This window comes from Heliconius melpomene, chromosome 9, assembly GCF_056956725.1.
Source record: "Heliconius melpomene rosina isolate 202511_hmr_F chromosome 9, ASM5695672v1, whole genome shotgun sequence".
Classification (NCBI taxonomy): domain Eukaryota; kingdom Metazoa; phylum Arthropoda; class Insecta; order Lepidoptera; family Nymphalidae; genus Heliconius; species Heliconius melpomene.
This window is the reverse complement of record NC_140397.1, coordinates 1188918-1210073: the sequence shown is the minus strand read 5'-3', so window position 1 is coordinate 1210073 and position 21156 is coordinate 1188918. Positions and strand designations below refer to the sequence as shown.

General features: G+C 33.2%; 2 protein-coding genes across 15 annotated transcripts in view; one reads left to right on the top strand and one right to left on the bottom strand.

Moving 5' to 3' along the window:
• LOC146536118 (uncharacterized) overlaps positions 1–16377 on the top strand; it is a 51344-nt gene extending 34967 nt beyond the window's left edge. For 4 of the 14 annotated variants that reach the window (XM_085190068.1, XM_085190064.1, XM_085190066.1 and 1 more), the window contains 15 exons: positions 518–612; positions 949–969; positions 2186–2338; positions 5135–5296; positions 5972–6112; positions 6645–6718; positions 6945–7034; positions 7250–7339; positions 8038–8206; positions 8631–8745; positions 9723–9861; positions 10111–10320; positions 10688–11131; positions 11740–11868; positions 12378–16377. In XM_085190068.1, the coding sequence (XP_085046194.1) occupies positions 518–612; positions 949–969; positions 2186–2338; positions 5135–5296; positions 5972–6112; positions 6645–6718; positions 6945–7034; positions 7250–7339; positions 8038–8206; positions 8631–8745; positions 9723–9861; positions 10111–10320; positions 10688–11131; positions 11740–11868; positions 12378–12587 (2242 nt within the window). In that variant the 3' untranslated portion in view covers positions 12588–16377. The remainder of the gene's footprint in view (positions 1–517; positions 613–948; positions 970–2185; positions 2339–5134; positions 5297–5971; positions 6113–6644; positions 6719–6944; positions 7035–7249; positions 7340–8037; positions 8207–8630; positions 8746–9722; positions 9862–10110; positions 10321–10687; positions 11132–11739; positions 11869–12377) is intronic. The other 10 variants (XM_085190076.1, XM_085190073.1, XM_085190074.1 and 7 more) reach the window with 6 other exon arrangements.
• Positions 16378–16694: 317 nt separating this feature from the next.
• Positions 16695–21156, bottom strand: part of Tk (Tachykinin) — a 40652-nt gene continuing 36190 nt past the window's right edge. Inside the window, exons 2-3 of the mRNA XM_085190417.1 lie at positions 18048–18792; positions 16695–17250 (exon numbers count right to left, since the gene is read on the bottom strand). Coding sequence (XP_085046543.1) covers positions 17210–17250; positions 18048–18777 — 771 coding nt within the window. The 5' untranslated portion in view covers positions 18778–18792 and the 3' untranslated portion in view covers positions 16695–17209. The remainder of the gene's footprint in view (positions 17251–18047; positions 18793–21156) is intronic.

Sequence of the window (21156 nt, the reverse complement as noted above, 5' to 3'; positions counted from 1 at the left end):
AAGAAAATCGTAGAAAATCAAAAGATTTTACTTTGTAACTACAGTATTTTTCCTGTCTCGTATTCATCTTACTAATATAATATTATGTAGGTAAATATAGAAAAAAAAACTTTAGTACTAGACTAATATTATTCCACATTGCATGCAGCATCTTGGGTAACACTCTCTAACCAATTTTTTTTACACTGTGTGGATTTACATGTTTTTACTATTAATGTGAAAGAAATAACAGTGTTAATTGTAAGAAAAAGCAATTTTTGTTTGCTATCTTTGTTTTCTACTAATCTAATATGATTATAGCAATTACTTAGTTGTATATGAATGTGTCCTATAATGTGATGTTTTAAAATATTGTTTTGTCAATTTCTTTTTGTTTATGTGTTGAATATAATATTTAACTAACTAATAGCATAGTTTGTAATTATGTAATCAATCTTGTAGTTAAAGAAATAACATACTAATAGTTAAAATTAACTAAAATTTAGTTTTAATTTAACGTAATAATTACTGTTTTCAGGGCGGCATCAACAACAAATGTGATGTTCGCGTCTGCGCCGCTCACGAGACGCGCGTCCGCACTGCAACTGGACACGTCCGATACTGATACTAAAGGTAGCTTTTTTTTGTTTTTTTTTATTAGTTGTGCTAAGTGTATAGGGTTGATGTTTATTCAGCCTTATATTAAAAAAAAAATTCACTATTGGATTTATTTTTAAACTGTATAAAGATTCTGTTGTGTAAGACTTTGAATAATAATCATTGATTTATTTCAATGCAATAGAATATTTTATAAAACATAGAAACCGTAGTGTCAACTCACTAAAATTTTCTTACCATTTACTTCTAATAAAATATAATTGCAATTATATACTTTAGTGAGATTTCTCTCAACCACTCGTTGTGATATTTAATTAAGTATTTAACCGTTTGTCCCATCACGCCGCTAAGGAGTCATGTTCATGAGTCTCTGTAAGTAATTATGCAAATCACCTATAAATATTACTTAGTCATTCTCAACACGTAGCTTGTTAACTTGGCTGTCATTTTTTGCACTTTAGCCTGTTTTAAGATTTTCTAAATGATTTTGTTTGATTGATTTTTTTTTGCTTATGGCTTAAAATAGTATTAGGCGACTATTTTATGGGGGCTTTTTTTTAAATTTGTAATATATTGCTAAAGACGGAAAAATTAAGGGGAAAAAGTTATTTTTAGCATCACGTTGTATTCGACATTTAGCAAGGTTGAGGAAACGTAGTGTTAAGCCACTTTGTCTCCAATTGATTAAGAATCATTGCTTGTTGAGTGGCGTAAGTCAATGCCGTCGTCTTATTACCAGAGCGTGTTAATAATTTATCACTCCCCCGTGTATTTCAATAAAGTTCTCTACTTTCCACCTATTTGCATATTAACAAATTGGCCCATGTTCATCAGTTTTAACAGTTAAAAAAAATACCGGCCTAATTGAAAACCTCCTTCTTTTGGAAATCGGATAAAAACAATTATATAATATTCCCCTTTATAAAATTTGAACTCTACATCACTATTTCTATTAAACTATCAAGTATTTCTATAAAAAAAAAACAAACAGTCGGTATCGGTACAAGAACACGGAATACATAGGCGCGTCAAAGAAATGCCAATGACAACCTTGCTTGTCGAATATGGTAAAACGTGTATGTAATAATAAACTTATTGGCTAGAATTCTTTCTAGTTAACGTCATCTTGGTTATAGTTTATTTTTGATTTTATAATATTATTATTCTGAGTATTGAGGCCAGAACGCGACAGGTAGTTGTGGATCAAAAATTCAACGGAAAGTGGGAAACGGAGTGTTTTAACACTAAGTTTCCTCTGCCTAGGGTATATTGTATGCGGGACAAAGCGTGAAGCAATTTTTTTTTTATTATAGTCACGCGTAAAGGTTGTCAGAGGGGATTCTAGTGTTGTGACGTCATTGTGGCGCATTGGCAGTGTTCGACTGTAAAGGCGACGGTTATACATTTGATTCTCAGCCAGGGAATTAATTTCATTTCCTCGCCAGTCCAGGCCAACGCTAGGTTTCCTCTACATGCCCTACCATACCATATATTAGATGTTATATTTAGAATATTTTTTCTACTCATTCTAAGTCAATCAATCTTCTGTTGCTCTCACTTTAAGTTAATCTCCTATGAATGTCTCCAGACGAACCCGACCGCTCCCCGCAGCTGTGGTCGTCGGTGGCGCGCCGTCGCACCGACCTGGTGCCCACGCTGCCCGCGCGACCAGGTAGGGCCCACTCCATGACGCGCCTCGACCGCCTGCGCCCCGCCGCCTCCTCGCAGCACCTCAACATACGTATGTACCGGGGTTTGTGGGGTTTTCTGGGGGTTTGGGGGAGTTGGGGTGTATGCATTTGATTAGTTAGGGCCCCATTTAGGGTTTTTGAATGTGCAAGTAGGACAACTTATACTGATATCAGTACTTTTACGTCGTATGCATTTAAACGTTATCATAATCAATACTAGCTTGTTGCATTTTTTAAAAATAAAGAGCCAGATCCATTGTAATAGGCATATTGCAAACCAATTTGATTCCAGCCAGAGAATAATTTTAAATATTTAGAATAAAAATTATATGTGAAAAATATAATCTATATATCTATATTTTACACATACATAACATACATACAAATATACATACGTATGACGTGACTTCTAACTTATTACCATACTACAGTCATTTTATGTCTTCCCATAAAATACCATCGATAGTTCGATAACATGGCAACACGATATATGCTCAACTTACGTAATGTTGACGTGTTTGTTGCTTAGAAACTGTACTGAAATATCGGAATTTGCCAGTGTTTTTACTGAAATTATATTATAAATTTATGAAAGATTTTGTTATTTTTCGTCTTTTTTTAAAGTTTTTGTTGTTTTGTGTTCGAATTTTTAAAAACATTTCGTGTTTTTCCCTGTTAATTGTCATGGTGCTTAGCTGTCCGAAATTATGTAATGATATAGGTGGGTTTTGGATAGCTTTTCGTTTTATTTACGTATTTTATTAGTATTTAGATGAAAAATTGTTTTTTTTTATTAGAAGTTTATAAACATTTAAAAAAAATTGTGAAATTTTCAGTACAGATATTTTTTTAAGCGATTTCGTACTATGATTCGCATTAATGATTAAGATATAATGGTTAAGATTAAGGTATACTTTTACTTATTTTCAGTTACTTTATAATATATAATATATCGATAAATCGGTATATTTAAAGTATAAATATTATTTTCATCTTTTAAGGACTTTTATCAAATGCATACACCAACACCATTATTTGCTTTTCTCAAATAAAATTCTTTGTGTTAGTAAAATTCTCACAAATAATTTAATGCCTTAGAAACTGTTATATCAATAATCTCATAAGCTTTATTTTGTTTTTGCAATAAAGTTCTAAATAGAACGTTTAATTTATAAAATGTTGACCTTTTTTTTAAAACGAATGAATCCAGTAAATAACCATTTAACTTGTGTTAATCAAAAAATGTTTTTAAATTCTTTTAATTTAATGATTTATTACATAAAATCACTGCTTTTATCCATATACTCTATTGTTTGTTCCACTGACGCTTTTGGGTGAAGCTTTCAAGATTGGTCTAAACAGCTTAAAGCTTTGGGAAACTTTGCTTAAGAAATTAAATGCTTTATATGATTTTTTTAATATAACCCATAAAATTATTAATTAAAAAAAGAATGAACTAACAAGTCTGAATAGGAACTGCCTTCTGAGTTAGTGGTAGGACTGACACTACTGACATTTTAATATAACTTGACGACTCAATAGATTTTGTTTTCATATTAAATTAATTGGCTTCATAATAATTATGCTTAGCTCTTATATTCATTATATTAAATATAACTGAAATCTATTTTATGTATAAAAATATAATATGCTTTCTTTTTATGTATATTTGTTGCCATTATTTTTTTGTGTGAAATTCATAAAGTTTCACATTCTTTCAGTAGATCAAAAGTTTTTTTTGGCACAGTGACCAATTACTCTGATTTTTAAGTGATTATTATATAATATTGTTAGGTTTTAAATTATATATGCTTCCTGTCTTCGTGGTATTGGTATCAAAATTGCAACACACGTGGTTTAACAGGTAACTTCTCTGTCTTTTCCCTCTTCTTACACAGAGTGTTTCAATACAATTAATATACAATTAATATATTATTCTATATATGTTTTAATTGCTACCCTAAATCTAATACTAAAACTGTGTTTCGTAATATAATAACTAATAATTTTCCTGTTAAATTAATTTATTTCATTGTAACACTCTGTATAAGTAACTCTGGTTATGGAACTACTTGACTTACTAAGGTAAGTTTGGTCTTCAATCTTTTTTTTAAATATCCATTCATTCATTTAATTTTATACTTTTAAAAATTATACTGTAATAATACTTATAAAGAAATTTAACTATGTGCCTTATGCAATTTTTATTATTCCACTTATTTATTTGTGGCACTTTATTGACCAGATCGAAGAAATGATATTACTATAACTGGAATTTGTATTGCTAACATATAGTAATGAAAGTTACAAAAAGTTAAAAAGTCTAATTGAAAAGAATATTAAAAAAATAATGTGTTTACTAAGTATGTATATAATAATTATAAATTATATTTAATATGCTATGCTTCAATTAAAAATAATGCATAAAAAAAAGCTAGCACTAACCACCACAAAAATGCGAACACAAGCGAAATACAAACTCATTAACTTATCAATTAAAAAAAAATACCTTATATTATTTATATTTGCATTTTAATAATCATGCTGTATGTCAATGTCAATGTGGCCGAGGGTCTAACTTCGCTTAAACGAAAAGTTATCTTGAAATGTGAAAGTTAATTTGGAATTTGTAAATTAAAAGTATTTTTTTACCTTTAATGATAATATTTAAAAATAATTCAAATGATGACTTAATGTAAATAAGAAAATTATAAGAAATTAGAATCTCGTTTTCCATACGACAAAACATACTATATCGCCTTCATTCGCTTTCCATCACCCCTACCTATTCATCAAAAACTTTAGAACTCTAAATTATGTGACTAAACAATTGCTTTTTTGTATAGAAACTCGATCAGGCGAGACGACACCAGGTTCGAGGCCGTGCAGTGCAATGTCCAACACGAACACGAACACCGCCACCGGCGCGGTTGTGCGCCGCGCCTCCTCCGCGCCCCGCAAACCGCGCCCCGCCTCTATAGCCGGTACGGGTGTTAACACGCCGCGAGGTAAATGTGCATGATGGGTGACCGCTTTATGATTGATGATTTTTGAGATGGTTTGTTTTTATTTTTGTGTTTCTTTTTGTGTGTGTGTGTGCGTTTTGTGTCTTTTGATGTTTTTATATACAGTGTGTTTTTATCGAATGTTTGTTAATTTTTTTTTCCTTCGTGTTCAAATTGCTGTTAAATCAAGATTTTTGTAGAGTTTTTTTTGTATATAATTGTATTATTCAATTTTTTATGCCAGTAGAAAGATATTTTAAGTAGTAATATATAATTTAAGTAATAATATTCTGATTATTTGATTGTTTAATATAATGATAGTGGTGAAATTTATGTATTTTATTATGGCTTGATGTTTTTTGTTAATAATATTATTAATAATTGTTGTAATTATATATTTTTGAGTGTGACTGTTGCTTATTAACGTTTAGATATAGATATTGCTTAAAAGTAGCTAAAATATTAACAAATTTCGATTTTGACATGTTTTTCAACACATCATTCATATATCACATTAAAAGTATAATATTTAACATATTAGATGAATTAAGCTCTTAGCCTCCATGATTAAAGGTCATTGTTAATAATCATGATTATTTAGCTTCAATTTATCACTACCATTGCACTCTCACATTGCTAAAATCAAATGACCTATAACAACCATTTATAACCCCCCAGGATCAGAGACAGGTGCCAACAGCCTATCCACCACGCCCTCAGTGTCGCGCGACGCTACGACGGTAGTGAGCCGCGCCGCGAGCACGCCGCGACGTCCGCGTCCACTTTCCCTGCACGTCCAGCACGCTAAGTCTGCACATAGTTAGTCATTTTTAATTAAAATATTAATATTTTTTTATGGTTTTAGGTCATTGCAAGAACTTTTAGATCGTTACATAGATATATAGATATTCATTTAAATTTCCATTTCTTTGCTCTGGTGTCGAGGCAAAGCGCGGCGTTGAGTTCCGCCACTCAACATAAAAGTGGAGAACGGAGTGTCTTAACACTAGGTTCACTCTGCCTACCCTGCTGTGTGCGGGATGCAATATGAAGCTGATTTGATTTTATACATTATATGGAAATATTAGTTGTGTCAGTCCTACAAGAAGTTACCACCAGTGAGGAAGGCAGTTTTGATGAGAATATCCAGCAAGAAACTCAACAGTTGCTCTTTTTAAATATATAATTTACAATTAAGGTTTAATTATCATCAGTGATATAGCTTAAACATGCAAATAATAACACATAAGGTACAATTTATGTAACAATTGAAGTCTAATACTCCAAATTTTGGGCGTTGACGGATGACTTTTTTGGTGTTATTTAAACACACTGGTTATTATTTTTCCAGCTACGCCCGTGGGTCCGGGAGAAGGCAAGCCCCCGCTACACAGAAAGCCAAAGCCATCCAAAGATCATGATAAGGTAATGTTTAAATTATTATTACTATTATTTATAAATCGAATTCGATCATAGAGGCCACGAGGTTTAAATTATTAATTTATTACGTACGGTGTTAAAAAAATAACTTATTCAATGTTTTCACTTATGTTTGACATGTTTGTCTGTATAAATACTAATAAATAAATACTAATACTATACTAAAAAAATTTTCTAAATGTTAATAGTATATTTTGTCCTGTGTTTCTAGAATGCGGGCAAGTCGTTATCAGCGTCGCCGGGACGCGCATTGTCGCCGACCCCGTCCAAGGACCCCAGTGTGGATAAGGAAGTGCCTAAGGTAAATTAATATAAACAACAAAAAAAAATTACAATCAGTCTAAGAGTTGTTAAGCAAACAAAAAAATTGTAAGAACTTGAGAATTAATTGTCTATTACAATAATTAAAATCCTGTTACTATATTTTTATTAAATAAAGTTTTTTTCCTGAATTTAGAATAACATCTAAAAATAAAATTATATAACATTTTATACAATAAATGCTTTCTCTTCCAGAGTGTCCCACAACCTGTATTAGACAAGAACCAAGTGAGTGCTATAGAGGTCACCCAGAAACTGGAAGCTTTGCAGATAGAGGACCGCCAGGTAAATTATATATGGATTGTAATTTTTTTTGCTCTTTGTATTTGCAACTATATAAAAATATCCTTAAAATAATATTAATGATAACTTGATGAGAGATGAGAGTTTTGGGTTCGATTTCACTGAAGGAAATAAATCATTTTTATTTCCTCATAACGCGCGATATTGAACCTCTCAACACGAAGCACGCACGCCGGATACAGATTTCGAGAAACACCTGTATAGCAGGGTCGATGGAGAGAATTTAATATAAGGTATTCCATTACGGCCCGAATTACATCATAAGGTGGTGATTAATGAAATCCAATTATACATTTATCTTTTATTTAACATAAAAGAAGCAAAAATTAAAATAACTTAAATATAAATTTAATAGTTTTCCCTAAGTGGGAATCGAAAGTATTGAAAAATCTATATTTAAATAACACTAGCAAGCCAAATGCTGCGTCGCCAACTTAAACTTGCTATTATACTATAGCGAAACTATAAAAAATCCTTACATAAATTGTGGCTATGCGTTATCCTGATGTATAAGCTACATTACTCCTAACTTTAAAATTTTTAAATTCCTTTGATATCATTATCATTACCGTTGGTTTTCCGTGGAAGTTGAACAAGCTTCCACTAATTTCACAAATTTTTAATTCACAAATTTTCCTAATTTACAATATTAATTAAGAATATATATTCTTGTATTTCAGCAAAAAACCGAAAGAAAAGAACCAACAGACAACAAAATGTTAACGAACAACGAACAAAATGTCGTAGAAGAGAAGAAGAGGGAGAAGGAGAAGCCCCAAGAAGTACAGAAGCCAGAGAGAGAAGAGAAGGGGCAATCGCAAGAAAAGACTGATGATAATGAAATGACTGGTAAGGAGTTATTTGATTTTTTTAAATTAATTTTTCTTTGTGTTTGGATTGTCTGTAAAATATAAGGTACGTTGGAGTAATACCGGAAAATTTTTTGATGTATTAGAACAGTGTAACAAAAAAATATTTTCACACTGTTTACCCAAAATTAATGTTATATGGCGTCAATAGGCACAAAGACATTAAGTAAAAACCACGACAATTATGTATTTAATTAAAGAAACCCTATTACTAATATGGTTTTAAATAATATGTAATTTTTCCGGGTGGTTATCGAATCACAAATGCTATGTTTACAATAAGAAACTGAGATAAAGAAAATAATGTGGTACTTAGGGACCCCATTCTCCACTTTTTCGCCTTAACCCTAGATTCCCTCTGCCTACCCTATGTCAATAACTTCATAATTACCAACAATTTTCAGCGTCAATGACCGCGCGGCGTATAACCACGGAGGAGGAAGCGAAGGCGGCGCTGGCGGAGCGCCGGAGACGCGCCAGGGAGGAGCTCGAGAGACAAGCGGAGCTCGAAAGACAGAGGTATTATTCTACAACACACTAAGATACAATACAATACAATATACACTACATTGATATTTTAACTTTTTATTTATTTTTTTCGTTTTAAGAATTTAATCTTTAAACTGCCATATTAAAAGTTATTTATATATTATAACGTAATAATAAAAATAACTGAAGGTTTTGTCTGTGCAATTATGGACGAAGTTATCAAGACACGGAACTACCAGAGACATATTATGAAAGATGGCACTATCGACATCTGCCGGGCGTGTCATCGACCTGGGGAGTCCCTCAGACATATTGTCTCTGGTTGTTCTCATCTTGCTAATGGTGAGTATTTGCATAGACACAATCAAGTAGCCAAGATAATACACCAGCAACTTGCTCTTCAATATGGCCTTGTAGAATTGGAGGTGCCTTACTACAGGTACAATCCCATGTCTGTTCTTGAAAATAGCTGTGCTTTGCTCTACTGGGATCGGTCTATTATTACTGACAGGTATATTGTTGCCAATAGACCTGATATAGTATTAGTAGACCGAGTGGCGCGCCGCGCAGTGATTGTTGACGTTACTATCCCACATGATGACAATCTCGTGAAGGCCGAAAAAGAAAAACAATCTAAATATTTGGACCTAGCCCATGAGATTACCGCCATGTGGGATGTCAATGCGACTATCATTGTACCGATAGTGGTTTCGGTTAACGGTCTAATAGCGAAAAGCCTCGACCAACACCTTAAGAGGCTATCGCTTAGCTGTTGGATCAAGAACCGGATACAGAAGGCAGTGTTACTTGAGACGGCACGTATTGTGCGGAGGTTCCTCTCTCTGGAGCCCTAGCCACCGATGGCTTGGACCCTTGTCCCACCCTCGGAAGAGTGGTTTTTTATATTTTTAAATGTATCTTTTTTATAATAATTTATATTTAAAAATGTAAAATTTATTCACATATTTAATAAAAGTATATTCAGTAAAATAATTATACTACCACAGATTGCAACGCGAAGAAGAATTAGAAAGAGAGAGACAACGCATAGAGGAAGAAAGACAAAAGAAGGAAGAGGAAGAGGCTAGGGAGCTAGCCGCGCTACAGCGGCGCATTGACGAGGAAAAACTGAAGAAAGCTATTGAGGTAATGCCAAGTATAAAGCCATGTTAAATATTATTATATTTAGTTTAATATTTTTTTTACATATTTGTCGTGAAGAAAACACCATCTAGGCCATAGAGGCTGTCGCGACTGCGATTGTAAATGTTGTGGGTTCGATTGAAACTCGGAAATTGTCCCTTTGAACGAACCTACAAACCTCACATTTTAATTTAACCATGATATAATATTTTATAAATATTAGTTTGTAATTTTTATTTTTATACATTTCAGGCACAACAACAACTAGAGAAAGAGGAAGCGGAACGCCGCCTCAAAGAAGAAGAGGAGCGCAAAGCCAAACTCCGAGAAGACGAGGAGAGGAGACGCGCCGCTGAGGACGCGGAGAAGTTGCGGCGGGAAGAGGCCGAGCGCGAGGAGCGCGAGAGGCTCGCCAGGAAGCAGAGAGTAGAGGCCATCATGGCCAGGACTAGGTTGAAGAAGGTAGGTACTAGAGGTTCAAAAGATTATTATGGCTTGGGCTAGATTGTAGATATAAATTAGTGGAAGAGGGCAACGTCTGGTAAAAACCTGTTGTCCTAACCATGATATATTCCTGAATGATATGAACCTGCACCTCTCACTTTCCGTCCATTTCAGGAGGCAATAGCGTGTTGAGTGGCGCTTGTGGTGCAATAGTGGAACTTAACGCTGTGGGTGGTTATTGAGAGAGCGAAGAAATTAAAATATTAAATATATTGTTTCACGATCGCACCCACAACCATTCGCATTTACAGTCACACATGCCCACTGCGCCACGACTGGCCTTAACGACTATATATTGTATTTAAACATATTTTCAATCCCACAGCAAGCAGAGGAAGACAAAAAACAACAAGAAATGAAAGCGCAACAAAATCCAGAAGTTCCCGCTAACAACAATTCCCATATTTCAAATAATACAAATAACAGTAATTCTAAAGATATACCAACCATAGTGCCACAAGCTAAAGAAAATGAACCTCTACCTACCGTTCCGTTACCAGAGAACAAAGAAAACAATGGTATCAACGAAAATAAAAATAAAGTAACGGAATTAAATGAAGTCAATGAAAATAAAAATAAAGTAGCAGAGTTAAATGAACTTAATGAAAATAAAAATAAAGAAACAGAATCAAAGGAAGCTAGTGAACCGTCGTTAACGGAAAGTTTGTCCGTGATAGTGAATGAAGTTAGTGATACAAAAGATGTTAGTGTATGTGATAACGGCAACGGAATACAAACAGGAGATTTATTGCAACTTGCCACTAGTCAGGTATTATTATTATAATTTTTTGTTACGTTACATTAGACTATAGTCTTGATACATTAAAGCCGTCGTAGCGCAGTGGGAGAGAATCTGACTGTTAATGCGTCGGTTATGGGTTTGATTCTCATTCACCAAGAATGATTTATTTTCATTTCGTTGCTCTTTAATGAAGACAAAAATGTAAAATTGTGGACCCTGCGGCTCTAATGCTTTGCCTATTGTACTACAATGTGAACTTGAAAAAATTACATAATTCGTCGTTTTTTTACATTTGTGTATTTACGTTGTCTGCCAATCATATAAAAAATGACAACAGAACAAAAAAATCAAAAAATCAATAGTGGCTAGTCGTGGCGCAGGGGCACAAAGTGTGACTGTAAACGCGACTGCGACACTCGAGGAAATGAATTCTTATTTAAATTTATATCTTCATTTCTTCGCTCTGGTGTCGAGGCAAAGCGCGGCGTTTAGTTCCGCCACTCAATGCCTCCAGAATTCGGCGGAAAGTGGGGAATGGAGTGTCTTAACACTAGGTTCCCTACTCTGCTGTGTGTGGGATACAGCGTTAAGCTGATTTATTTGATTTTAAAATCAATATATTTTTTTAATTCCAGGGCGATACAAATCAAGAAACAATACAGCAAGTGCACACTTCAGATGCAAATAGCAACAGCAATACTAATGTCAATACTAACAATGGCAATGAGATTGCAGACTTGCTGGGACTGTCCCAACAACATGAGGTTAGTTATATTTTAAAAAAAGTTAAATTTTGAACGTACCGGGATTTGAACCCGGGCCTCCTATTTGCCGGCCAAGCGCTCTGAACACTAACAACATGAATAAATTGTAATTGTAACATGAATTATTGTAGGATTTATATATTTTCACTATATGGTTAGTTATGTTTTTTCCGCTTCATGCTATATCCCATATATAGCAAGATAGGTAGAAGGAGCCTAGTGTTAAGACTCCGCTCCCCACTTTCCGCCGAATTCTGGAGTCATTGGGTGATTGCTTCCTTATATGGTACTGGGAACCATATAAAGTAGCTAAGTAGTAAGCTAGTACTGAGACATTCCGCTCTTCGTTTTCCCCCGCCGTTTGATTTTCGAAACTCAACACTACGCTTTTGTCTTGTTATCAGAATGAAAAAATGATAATAATTCATTCCCTCTGAGTAGCATGTATCAAGAAATATTTTTCTTGTTATAGGATATCATCATAAGCCATTCTTTTAACAATTTTCCAGACAAAGGACAAAACAGAAGAGCAATCACCCAAAATCGAACCAATAATCGACGCTAACAACGGGAACACCACACCCACAACTCCAAACACGAACGCGGGGTTAATTTCCGCAAGTTTCATACACAGCGAGAGGCTCCGAGGCGCCGCCGACAAGGACTTTGCAGCGCACAACGGTCACCCACACCCTCTGACCTTGCACAATGCGATATAAACACTCCCCAGATACCCCCTGAACTTATATTTACCCCGAGATTTTATATCTACTCCGTCGGGATTTTATACCTACCCCCAGAGATTTTACGTTATGTTCTTTGGTACATATTGGCTAGGAGCGGTTAGAGTGAGATAGATAGATGTGATAGCTTAGGTGCGAGGGAGATAGAATGATTTCATTTATTAATATGTTTTTAAATTTTGGTTGGACAGACTCGCGCCTAGAGAGAAACAGCTAGGCTACTAGCTAGCCTAGGATATCTGCGCCTACCTAAGCTTGGGTGCGAGCGAGATGGCACTATTTAGTTTGTACTATACGTGCATATTGGCTAGTAGCGCAATTAGAGTGATAAAGCAATATATGTACGAACAAAATGGAACGGTTTCGTTTATGAGCTTTTATTTAATCATACATATTGGTTAGTTAAGTTCGTGCCTAGAGGGAGATAAGTAAATGTAAAGGTATAGGTGCGAGCGAGATGGAACGATTTCGTTTGCCTACAGGCTATTTGGCTTAGACTAGTATCTAAAGCAAAATAGAGAGATGTAAAATGCTCAAGTGCGAGCGAGATAGCACGTCTATGTGAAGGAGACAGTAGATTTGAAAGCCTGGGTGCGAGCAAGACAACGATTAGTAATGCTAAAGTGTTAATTGTGACAAATAATTAATATATTGATTATTTCTACTTTTTGCTCTTTTGTAAAACATGCTTTTTGCTATATATTTAATTTTTCATCTAAATATTTCGGTATTTTTTTATTATTTAAATTGATTACAAATTTATAACGCTAATGGTGCCTTTTGAGATGTCTCGTTTATAGGTGCTACAGTATATACATTATGAAATTTGATTTCGAAAGTGATAGTACAAAATTTTCAATATAATTATGCACAATTTTAGAAGGTAACGTTCGAATTGGAATTTCGAATAAAAATAACAATGTAATTTCGCCCTAGCCAATATGTATGAATAAGAGCTATCGGTATATGGTACTATTCGCCCCAAATTAAACTTTAAAATATAAAGACTACTTAAAAATTTTTTTTTTAACTGGCACCAATAAGAGTAAAAGAGACAAATATCTCTTACAAAACGTAAGAGCGAGACAGCTACACTGAAATCATTTACATTCTGTATTTGCGCCTTGGCGGATAGTCATGAGTGTGGGCACATTAAAAAAATAAAACATATTATTGCATTTATATCGCAAATCCAGGATTCTATAATAAAAATATAATAGCTTGTTTTGTCTATTTGTAAGAAGATCGTAATCACCGCTTAACGTTCCTTGTTTTAGGCGTATTTTTCATATTATTAATAATAATAATAATTTAAAAAAATAATAATTTGTTGCGTGTAGTTAGATATTGTGTGACAGACGGACATTCGGAGTAATGGATCGTAATTAAAGTTCCCTTATTCAAAAACTAATGCAGTATAATAAATTATTCTGATTTTTGTCTTTTTTATATATATTTGTATGTATTTGGTTTGTCTGTATGTCTGTCTGTCACACACAAAAAGGCGAGATAATAATGAATTTAACTGATTAATCAATTGTATGCATAGAATGGTTTAGGTTGTGTATAGGACGCAGTTATTGCAATATTTTTAATATTTAAGTCCCTTTATTTATTGTGATGTGTTTTTTTTTTTCGTTTTTTTAGCCAATTCGGTCAGATTTTCATTTTTTTTGTCAAAATAGGTTATAGGAATTTTGAAATATACAATAATTGACACGTATGCGTAATGTGAACGTTATTTGTTTGAATATAGCCTATCCCTTTTTAATATTTGTGTTTGTTCTAATGCTAGAACGAGACAGAACACGATTCATTAACGAAGTAACAGTATTGTACGGTCGTGAAGCAGATTTGACGATTTTAGATTTTTCTTACTTTTGATTAATTCCTTTCCGAGCGAATAATGTCTAAAATGTAAATTTAGAGCAGCCACGACTCGTTGACCGTACTGTACTTTAGAAATAATTCTTTTGAATTTAATCAAATTTCGCTATATATTATCAATTTTTATTTAAAAACAATGCTTTTTTCCTTTCCTCCAAGTTCATTGAGTAAGGGAGACAGACATATGACTAATAATGTGTGCGAGCGAGACGGATATACAATGCGTAATTTTATTCCAAGGTTCTTATTATATGTAATGAAGAAAACATATATAGATAGCTACGTTTAGAGAAAAAAATGCCATTAGTTATTGCAGCTTGGTAATGAATTTCGAGTAAATTAAGCTTAAAGTGAAATATTTTTTATATATAATTAATAACAATTAAATTTTAATGTGTCTCTTGTAGTTTTGATTTGTCTTACGTTTGATGTCTTCATGTCTAAAACCTTGATGTTGAATGTATTTTTGAATCAAGGACGGATGTGCACACTTTTTTATATATATTTAAAATTAATTCAATACTTTATTTTGATTTAAATATCTTTGTATTTTTTTATAATAAACTTATGTTATGTAAAAATAAATTTATGTTCATATTATGATAATTAATAAATCCAATGGTAACTCCAAAATTATCTCTATTTGTATATTTAAAAAAAAAAAAAATACGATTAAAATTACCAGAAATTTCCAAATAAACTATAAATACATATCTCTTCTAAATATTGATATCCTTTTCATGGTCATACAAATAGAAAAAGATAGATAGACACGAAAAATCCCATACATAGATAATCTTTTGTATTATATTTAGTTAGCAAACAATAATGTTTATACTTATTTAATCTTTGTGATTTTTTTTATTTTATTCCTAAATATCAAAATTGCTTGTATCTAATAAATAAAAAATTTATATAAGAGTCGGCGTGTTTTTTTATATAATGATCAGTTATTACAATATTATATAGTTTGAGTTATTATATGTTTATATAAAAGACACATTAGGTATATATGACATATATAAATTAACAGAATTGTTATTAATTATTCTTTAATTAGTTATCATATTTTTTCCTCATATAAAATGTAATGTTTTGACATATTCTTTTTGTTTAATAAATTATTATTAATAATACTGTGTTGATAATAGAAAGCATTTTAAAACACTCGCCGGCCCCCATGCTGTAAAGTTAACATTTTCAACCAAAATATTTTAAATTCCTATTCATCTGTTTAGCAGTTATAATATCAAATTATGATAAAAAATGGATACTATTTTCCAGAAAATGTATATTCCTTTATTATTATTTTTTCATTCCCTCATCATGACTGTTTTTGAAAGTATTAATTTTTTTTTTCACACAATTGTTTGGTATTTTTCTATTTAACTCTGAATTAATAAATTATTTTTCCATATGATTTGTGAAACATTTCAAAAAATACTTGTCAGTACTATTAAAAAGTCAGTAATATCAGTGATATTATATATTTTTTATCGCTTATTAAAGTTTCGCACATATATTTCATTGTCATTTTGAATTTTTAACGGCCTTTGTAATATTACAGCTATTTTTTTATTTACATTGAGTTTTGTATGAAAGTTTCGCAAATTGTTTATCGTCGCCATTTTATATTCTTATTTTAATGAAATCGTTATAGTACAGTGTATAATGGAGGAGGAGGTTCCATGTTCATTCTCTATTTTGTATGGGACATACAAATATGATGTCTTTTTTTCAAGATGGCGGCGTGTCTGTTTGCGCGTTTGTTTGTTTGTTGTCATATGTATATGTATCATGGCTTCTATGTACGTTCTTTATGTTAGCATTCGATGGATTTATAAGGAGAAGTTTTAATAAAAAATATTATGAAATTAAATGTTGTTTGTTTTTTTCCTTTTTAATCTTGGGTCTTATTTAGGGTATATTTACCCAACATAATAAACAATATAAAAGTTTTAAATATTAATGAAATTTACTATTAATAAAAATTGCAAAAAACGTAATTTGTATTCCATTTCATCGTTTTGGTGTCACAGCAAAGCGCGGCGTTAAGTTCCGCCTAGTGTCTTCAGCACTACGGCGCTGCTTGCTTGCTTGCTGCTCTGGGTGCTTTGCTGTGCGCGGGATACAGCGTGCAGCTGTTTTTATTTAAAAGCTTTTTTTTAAATTTTGAAAATGAGTGAAATAAAACCATTTTGAAATTGACAACTGCCTTTATTGTTACTCCTTTGGTATTTTAAGTTTCGCCAGCCCTCGCGAAATGCGTACAGCAGCAAAATTTTAATTACAATTAAGTGTTAATTACAATTAGAATATATTGCTAAGTGTCTAACAAGTTTTATAACCACGATATAATTTACTTTACATAATATATATTAGGTTTTTCATACAAATATATATCTAGAAACATGTTTTCTCTGATTTCTAATAGAAATATAACAATTTAAACATGTCTAATTGAATAATTTAAATTAATCAAAACTATATTTTTTATTTACTATAATATGTGACTAGATAATATAAAAAAGAAGCTACAACCACAAGTTAATTATTATATAAATTTTATAGGATATTGAATCAACTATATATTGGTTACATTAGAATAACGAACGCTAGAATAAGCCTTTTCCGAAGAAATAGTAGTTTATTAGGTACGCACTTATTACGATATGTTTTTGACTAGTCTTTGTGAAAATAACTTCTGGGGTTTAGTTCGGCGCGGAGACTTCGCTGGTTTCCGGTTCTGATTCTGGAATGTGGAGAAATATGATACATTAATGCAGTGTATATTAGATAACGTCACTTATTTTAAACACTTTTTGGGTACTTTTTTATACGACGTATAAAGCAAAAGACCGTGCAAAGTGGAGTAGGTTGAGTAGGAGGGCAGACCCTGGCAATAGCCGGGATTAATGCCAGGAGGAAGAAGAAGAAGTATAAAAAAAGATTTTGTAAGTGTGATTTTGTAAGTGTGATTTATAAATAACACTTTTTTTTACTTTTTTGCTTCTACTTATATTACAATGGCTTAAGCCATTTTCCTCATTTTATTTTAAACTAGCGGACGCGCGCAGCTTCGCTTGCGTATTTAAGGGTGAATTCTAATAACCCATGAAACATGTGTTCAATGAAATATTTTTAAGAGTCTAAATTTCACTTTTTATAAAAATCGGTGGCGATTTAAAGATTTTTCCATACAAACTTTCAACCCCTTATTTGCACCCTTAGGGGGTGAATTCTAGAAAACCATGAAACATGTGTTTAATTATATACGTTTAAGAGTCTGAATTTCAAATTTTATAAAAATCGGTGCCGATTAAAATTTTTTTCCATACAAACTTTGAACCCCTATTTCACCCCTTTAGGGTTAGAATTTTTCAAAATCCGTTCTTAGTGGATGTCCAGATTATGAAAGTAAACATCTGTCCAAATTTCACGTTTCTACGCACAGCGGTTACGGCTGTGCGTGCGTCTTACCTCAGTCAGTGAGGACAAGTCCTTTTATATATATAGATATTACAAATTAAAAAAACTGTATATCCTCACCTAACGCGTTATCGTTGTTAACCCATTTCTTTCCACGTACACCCAAAAACCCAGTTTGTAGCCTCCGCTTAGACCAGGGCCCGTTCAGCAGGAACCTGATCTCCTGAGCACCCCTGTTATTCAAATCCTTCTTCCCGCGGACACCAATAAACTTCCCCCTGAACGACACATCGTAAGGTCTTTTCGCCTGCATTGATTTTTTTCCTCGAACTCCAAAGAATTGGTGTATATTTGCTCGTTTCTCGATCTCATTATCCAAAGACTCATCTACTTCACTAGATTCTGTGGAAACTTCACCTGAACGTAACTTCTGCAGATAGTCATTTATAACTTCGTCCAAAACAGGGTATTCCTGGTTATTACCATTTTCATCTGTAGAATAATCAATCTGACCGATTAAAGATCCGGATCTCTTCGGGACGTATTCATAATTTTCAGGGTAAACCATAATGTCGGGGTACATGAACTCCTTCTTCCCCCTCATTCCCATAAAACCCATGGGGGCGCGTTTCGAGTCCATTTCGGAGGATATGTCATAGTCCTTTTTGCCTTTCACCCCAACGAAGAACTGAGGTTTTCGCTTGTAAAATTCGTTTTCGCTTATTTCATAGTATTTTTTGCCGCGCATACCCAAGAAGCCTTGGGGCACGCGTCTCACCACCTCTTGAGCAGTGATCAAATATATCAGGTGGATGGTAATCAAGAGGATATAGGTCTTCGTAGCGCCCATTTGGATGGTTTTAATCTGAAAACATATAAGAGATATAGATTCAAGAATTATACCTATATAATGTCTTATAACTTTCTGTCTATAAGATATAGCATATCCCTGACTGATATATATAACATTGATATCGAAAAGACAGAGCTAGGACTATGATTGTATCTCTTCAGAAATTATGCAGAAGATAAAAGTTACGGGGAAACAGCATTCAGTTCAATGGTCAAGCTGTCTGTGACTTAACCCACAAGAAGTATAGGAAAAAAAATCAATCAATATTATATTAGGTATATAAGTACTTAAGTGTGAAGTTTTTAATCGATTTAATGTCATATTCTCATGTTTTTACTTTCACTCGCTTTTTTATACACATAAAATATCTATAGGTATATGCTATTTTGGGTACCTAATAGAAGACTGTAGAAACCTATAAGGTATGTAAGGTCGTAGGATCGTATCGCAGTAGGACAGCGTTTGGCTGTAAAACAACGGTTGAGGGTTCGATTCCAAATTGTTTAAATAAATAATTTTCTGAGAATTTAAGAACTAAATTATTATAACTTTCATACTAAATGGTCATGAATCCTATGAATAAGGTGAGAAGACACACCCCTGATATTAATTCACTTTTTTAACATTTCTTCCCACTAGTTACAAGCCAAAACGCGGCGTTAAGCTCCTCCAATACCTTCAGAATATCCCTAGAATTCGGTGGAGGGTGGGGAACGCAACAGTCGTAATGGAAACGGAGTGTCTTAACATCATGAAACTAAAATAAAATTTACTCGCAGCTTTGTTTCTCATATGTGACACGTGATCCAACTAACATTTGAATATCCAAAATAACGAAACGATTCATCTGATGTCAAATGACATAGACTTCCACGATAAATTGACTAATCAACACAAAAAAAATTGTTAGTTCCTGAGATTAGCACCTTCAATCAAACAAAATGTTCAGCTTTATCATTGCAGTAGATATATTTAGATAAAACTCAAATCTTTGAACCCGTAGTTACGTCTACATATGAAATAACATAATTATTCACTTTTACTAGCATTTTCATACAAAATACACGTACCGGATACACAATAAATACAAGTAAAGTAGTAACTATCCTATGAGGGTACCTAGAAATGGTTTATTAAAGACATTTGGCGAGGTATTGTTTGTACGACGACACTCCCGGGACCGGCGTTTGTTGGCGACGTGACGCACTTTTACTATCCAAATAATAAAGGCATACGGGTAGTAAAATCAAATACGGCAAATGATAATGAATTCTTCTTATTTTATTTATTTATTTCTGCACTAGCGACTTGCTCGCGGCTTCGCCCGCTTGAGCTACGCAGTCATTTGTTTACTAATCTGAACTACTTTACTAATAACATTAGAATTGTAAATAAAGTATACACACATTGGAAATTAATGTTTCAGCCAATTCAATAAAATAATTATTTTCTGGTAATTTTGCTGGTTTTTTATGCAACTCAAGACGCAATGTCTCCAGAATTCGGCGAAAAGTGGGGAACGGAAGCGTCTTAATGGGAACGGACTCTCTAAATAGGTTTCATCTGCCTTGCACTGTATCCTGCACTACGTGCAGGATACAGTGTAAAGCTTAAATAATATTTCCTGCTCCGCGGTGTTTAATTCCACCACACTTCACGCACTGTCTCGGACTTGTGGATAACGGAATGTCTCTACAATATCTAGTTTGATACTAAAATAGGCTTAAAAATATATTTCTTCTATATAAAACTAGTATTGTCTTCATACGTCCTCGTCCTCGTTAGTCGTGCGCCGACAGCTAACAACAAACACTATCAAATATGCATCAGGCATTTAGTTCGTAGTGTCCTTTTATACTTTATATGAAAAACTATTGGTTGTTTTTATTTTGACATGGACACTGGACATTCTAAGGTAAGTTTAAGTAAACTAATCGCTACTCATAATATATGAGTGACTACAATAGATACCTCTGGACCTAATGTTAAGTCACTCCGTTTTCCACACTCCGCCGAATTATTTTAGGCGTGTTGAGTGGCGGAACTCAACGTTGGGGTTTTGCCTTAGTGCCAAAGCGAAGAAATGGAAATACTAGTAAATAACAATACATTCCCTCGAATGGTGACCAAATCCACAAACGTCACGTTACAGTCACACTCTTGAGCTCCTGCGCCACCATGGACTCATATTACTAAAATGGATAGGAAGAAAATACACCATACTACAAAAAAATGGATGCCTTATATTCCGTAATTTCTTACATAATATTTTATTATGAATGAAAAACTAAAAATAATTTAACATTCTAGTTACGTATACAAGAATATTTTTTTGTGTAAATTTCGCAAGACAAAGTTATACTTGTAGTATGTATT